The 6,000-nt window shown below is 38.0% G+C and overlaps 1 protein-coding gene across 1 annotated transcript; it reads right to left on the bottom strand.

The window, feature by feature from the left end:
* Positions 1-2,473: 2,473 nt before the first annotated feature.
* On the bottom strand, positions 2,474-2,785 carry LOC113195989 (histone H4). Its single transcript, XM_026407712.2, has one exon. The coding sequence runs from the start codon at positions 2,783-2,785 to the stop codon at positions 2,474-2,476; it is 312 nt and encodes a 103-aa protein (XP_026263497.2).
* Between the last annotated feature and the right edge of the window lie 3,215 nt (positions 2,786-6,000).

Raw genomic sequence — 6,000 nt, forward strand, 5'->3', positions numbered from 1 at the left:
AAAGAAAGAGCAGCAGTACTAAAGCAGTGGATACAGGACACAAATCGGAGAGCAATCCAAGAGTTCCCATTAATTATTTTTCCCAGTTTTTGTTGAAATTTCTCTGTACTAAGTGTTGAGATTCAGCATCAAGGAAGACATACAAAAGCCAGCTCTCCTGGGATGACTAGCTTAGTCCCCAGAGAAAAGAAATGGTAAACATGTTGACAGCTGAGCAAAGCCATTCAAATAAAGTTCTATGAAGAAATAAAATAAAACCAAGGGCCATGACTGTGATTAGGTAACACTTTAGAGAAAGGAACCAAAACTCTAGGAAGTAAAAATTCTGGAATAATGTAACTGTTGGTACAAAAAGTCTAAAAGTAGAAAGGAATTTGTGCCTAAGAAATAAAAGGCTTATGTGCTGGCCATCTCTAATCAAAATTATGAGAAAGTGAGTGAAATAAACACCTGCTCATGAGGGAAACAAATATGCAAAAAGAAGGCTTATTTATTTTGTGATAGCACAATTGGAATTTTAAACACTTTTTAAGTTGCTATGTGGAAAAATGGATTTTATAAAATTTAAAGTAGCAAGAAACCAGAAAAAAAATGAGAGGTTATTTCAAATAATCATGGTAAAATTATTAGTTAGATTCAGAAGAAAACTGAAATAATTGATGAACTGGCTTATATGGATGAAGAAACAAGTGAGTGAATTTACTGAGCCCTTTATTTGTCTTACTCTGTGAAACAGAGTAACTGAGACTAAGTAATTGATAATGAACAGAAAGCTATTTCTCTCAGGTCTACAGGCTAGGAATTAAAATCTGGCGGAGGGCCATCTGCTGCTATATCATCTCAAGGCAGATGACAGGGCAAAAGAGAAAGGGGCTTGACTCAACCTAAAAGGTCTCCTAAATTATGGACTCAGGATCAACAGTGGCTAGCAAATTATTACAGACCACAAAGATAAAAAACACCAGTACATATCTTTATGGTTCAAATGCCAATTTCTTTTTCTGCATGCCTCTCAAATGTCATGAGAAATGAAACAGTTATAGAATAACAGTGATAACCAAACATCATGTTTATCATGACCCATGCACTGGTCAAAAGGCTCGACAAATAATTTTATTTTATTCAGTATCAAGCCTATAAGACAGATAGTATTCTTATTCATACATAGTTAAAAGGCTCAGAGAGGTCAAGAAACCTGAACAAAGACACATTAAAAGCACTTTTCAGGACTGTTTCCCAAACCTCAAAGGGTATTGAGACTGTTTCCTGTAAACGTATGATTATGCTTAATCACAGACTACTAAATATTTATGCCTTAGTAAATACATTTATTAAAATAATAAATCGATAGAAGAAAAATCAAAGGGCCTCATGATAAAATGTATTTCAAAGTCTTCTTTCATAATAAGACTAAAAATAATATTGTGAGATTCAGTTTAGTCTCTCAGGTCTCTGAGAATTTAATTCTTTCAGAATGGATAATCGTGCATTCTGAAATATAACACTATTAAAAAGAGTTGATCTAACTACTCAAGAATATGTAGAGCTTCCATACTCAGAGAAGAAATGATGACAAAATAAACACTTATTCAAGGTGTTCTCCAATATTATGTCTCCCCTTATCTGTCTATCCTTAAAATTTGAGCCCCCAGATCTCAGGCCCTAACATCCTAGAACGCAGGTTGTGGTCAGGAAATCCATGGTGCTCTGGGACGCCCTTGGGACCCTAAAAGGATAAAAGCTCATGAAATGTGTATGTCCCTACATATATTCTTAAACACATTCTTTTCAGCAGTTTTTGATTCATATATTAAGAAATACTGTTGGAGGCTGGGGATATAGCTGAGTTGGTAGAGTGCTTGTCACAAACCCTCAGGTTCAATCCCCAACAAAAAAGAGCTACTGTTCTAAGAGGCAACAATACCCAGACTATAAAATCTCATCTGTAGCATGAAACAGGGCCTCAATATACTTCCTACAATGTGACACAAGCTCCCAAGAAAAGCTCTTGTCATCTACATAGCAGTACAAGACTTCTTACGGAGTAAAACCCACTGGAAAAAAACAGTACTGTAGCTGACAAGGCACACTGCAGAAAGCTTACAGTAGAAATATCGCTTTGTGCCTCAAACATGGTGTGGAATGAAAAGCAAGATGGTTAAGATGCATCAAATACATCATGTGAAACAGTGCTCACCCACAGTGTACTCACTGGGGATTACTCCCTTATCTTTTAAAAAGGGCTCCCCATGAAAATACTTCATTGCGGACTACTCCCGACAATCTGCACCCAAAAACACCAAGTTGTTGAAAACACTATAACCACGGAACAAAAACCCTTCCGCTGAAATCATCAAAATGCCATAAGACGCAAGAAAAAACAGTAAAGCAACCCTTTCGAGTGAGAGGATGGGTGGCCCTGAAAAGGGCCTTTGAAGAGAAATAAAAGCGACGGCATGGACAATACCACGGCTCAGCCGCCGAAGCCGTAGAGAGTGCGGCCCTGGCGCTTGAGCGCGTAGACCACGTCCATGGCCGTGACCGTCTTGCGCTTGGCGTGCTCCGTGTAGGTGACGGCGTCGCGGATCACGTTCTCCAGGAACACCTTGAGCACGCCGCGGGTCTCCTCGTAGATGAGCCCGGAGATGCGCTTGACGCCGCCACGGCGGGCCAGGCGGCGGATGGCGGGCTTGGTGATGCCCTGGATGTTGTCGCGCAGCACCTTGCGGTGGCGCTTGGCGCCGCCCTTGCCCAGGCCTTTGCCTCCCTTGCCACGACCAGACATGGTTGTAAGGAGAGTCGGATTCTCAGCACAATAAGCTCTCCTAGCCACCAGAAGGCTTTTATAATAACCTAGCGGACCTGTTTGAAAACCACAAGAGTAGGGGCGGGAACTCCAGTCGGTACCCGCCCTTCTGCATATTTGTCTCTGGCTCACAGGAACCGACCCAGAGACCCTGAGGCAACCTAGAACATAGAAGTGCAATGTGAGTGTGTGTGTATACATTCACATATTTTCTACAAACAAACCTTGACACTTGCCCAACAAAATGAAACATGCTGTTATTCCTTATAAGGTGGTTTAAAGACAATTTGAATCAATGCACTTCTTTATTGTTTAACCTTCTTAAATGATTTTCATTGACTTATGGAGTCTGGAAACCTAAGCAGGGCTCTTTAGCATGCAAGCCTACTGGAAAAAGAAAACTATGTAATGGCTACTGAATTACAGGATCAGGAGTGGAAATAGAGAAAAAAAAATTCATCTTATTTTTACTATCCTCCAATTACACTTTACCATTTTCTTCATTTGAGAACAATAGAATTGGCAGGATATGTGCTACTAATCACATCACATTCCAGCTGTCAATATCCTAGATATCCTAAAATAGCATCTGAACCCATCACAGCCGCACTAGTAATTCTTGAACATATGGGTTGATTAGGTTTAAATATGTTAATGTTGCACTACCTTGGTGATCACTTCCTTTGTAATTCCATGTATAATCCTCTGAAACTTTATAAGACATTCCAGGAAGGGATCCAAAAGGTCCATCCGACATGAATATAAATCCATGACACAACAATGAGTTAAGAATTCCTCCTCCAGAGGCTCCTCAAAGAGTGAAATGAAAGCACCTGGGCTTCATAAATGTTCAGAAAAGAGCACTGAATTCTATGAAGGATTGAATACCAACTATAAATGAGAATGATCCGATGGAAATATATAAGTGGACATGGCAATGACAACTTCATTAATAAAAGAAAAAATATTATTTTCCTTTCCTCCAATCTTAGAAAATTTTCGTGTAAAAATAGCTTAAGTATTTCTTTACCATTGAAATGAAGAAGAAATGTTGTAGGAATTAAAGCTGGTTTCCATTTTTTTCCTTTAAAGGATAGGGGTGTACTGGGGATTGAGCCCAAGGCTTGGCACATGTTTTCTAGGCAAATCCTAATCCACAAATTTATTTATTTATTTTATGGGGGGGGGGGGGGAGACAGAGTTTGACTAAATTGCCCAAGCAGGCCTGGAATTTGCGATCTTGTCTCAGCCACCCAAGTAGCTGGGATTCCAGTTGGGATGCTCAGACAGGAGTATGGGAATAAATTTAAAGGTGGAGATTGTTGAAAGAAAAGAAGTGCAAGTTCTATGAGTGGCAGAAGGACTTTTTCCCCAACCACATTAATTATTTAAGACAAGCAACAAGAGAGCACCAAATCTGTCCAGGCAGATCTGATCACAACTGCTTGCCCCAAAGTAAAGGATACACTCATTTAAAGACGTTTATATGTGGCTACATCTGCTCAGGGGTAGACATAACAATTTTAGGTAGATTTTTATTCTTTATTTTTTTTTTTTTACTTTTTTTTAGATGTTGGTGCACTTTTATTTTTTTCATTTATTTATATGTGGTGCTGAGAATTGACCCAGAGCCTCACTCATGCTACCCAAGTGCTCTACAGCTGAGGAACAACCTACTCTAGGCACATTTTTGATCTTGTGGAAATTGGCATAAACTCCATGAGAGATTTCCATATAGCTTAAGAATAGTTAATCAATCTCTTACTCAAAATGTATAAGATTTCAGCCTTTGAATTCCTTGTTACTCTAAATATGGGATAGCCAGCTTGCTATGTAAATCCAGGCAATAAATAATTCTTGCTAACTTTCTTTATATTTGCCATGTTCAATCTATGTTCTGCATGACCTAAAGGGATTACTGAGCCAGAGACCCTGACAGTTTGCAATTTACAATACAGACATATCTCCCAAGTCATAGGCCAAATAACCTCTGGATGTGATTACATGCACCTCTAACACTTGTTCAGAATTTTCTCAACATCTACAGGAGGTTATCTAAAGCTGCACCCTCAACTACTGAGGATATGAGAAGTTGTTATTCTACTGTGATATATAAGGTATGTGTGATTTTGTCCCAAGTGTATAGTTCTTTTGTCCTTCCTTACATCTATGTAAATCTGTTAATGTTTACTCAATAATAAATGGTGTGTTTTCTCTCTTCTATTTGGTACAGAGGTATCCATTTATTACCAGAATTATTTTATTTCTTCAAAATGTGAAGGGAATAAAGAGCCTCATAGGGTCACATTTCTTTATTTTATGTTAAATAGTTATATGGTTATTGAACATGAATTATATATCTGGATTAATATTGGATTAAAAACCTTAGGAAAACAGACAGTATGGGCTATTTCAGAGTTTAATGTTAGATAGAAACTGGAATAACTACTTCTTTCATAATTGCAATTTATCTTCAATGATGTTTAAGGCCCCAACGGGTGAGGCTTTCATTCAATGCAAAAGGAACAACAAGAATCAAGTTCTCCTATGTTAGCAGTACTGCCCAGACTTACTGGTGCAGGAACCAGCATTTGAGAAATAATCATGATGGCAGAAGAAGCAACAGAAGGAGGTTCAAGACACTCGTGGCTCCCGACTCTGTATATGGAAAACCCTTTCATATCAATAATTGTATGACAGATAGATAAAACCAAATCCATACTTTGGATGTTTACAATCTCCTAGGAGGAAATTAAAATGAACAAGTATACACACACAATGAAATAGATTATAATGGCCATTAAAGTGACCAGTACAGGAATTTAAACTGGAAAGATTAAATCCCAAGGGATGGGAAATGACATATATAAAGATGTCAAAGTACATTCTTAGATTAGTTTAAAATACAATTTAAGCTGGGGAGAGAAAAAGGGGAAAAAACTGAAAAGAAAAAAAAAGATACAGTGAAACATTAGTGGTTATGACCAATATCATGTAACTCATAAGAGTAAAATCGACTCTCAAATACACATCAGTGTTTTTATACATTCCATGACAGTTCTAAATTACAGTGCAGAATGGTGATTCAATGACGATAAAAGACCTTGAATGCCTCACAAAACAGAAATTCTTAAATCCTAAAACTACAGGAATATGGGGCATAAAAATTTGAAGTGTTTTGTTTTCATTGCAAT

Source organism: Urocitellus parryii, chromosome 8, assembly GCF_045843805.1.
Source record: "Urocitellus parryii isolate mUroPar1 chromosome 8, mUroPar1.hap1, whole genome shotgun sequence".
Lineage (NCBI taxonomy): Eukaryota > Metazoa > Chordata > Mammalia > Rodentia > Sciuridae > Urocitellus > Urocitellus parryii.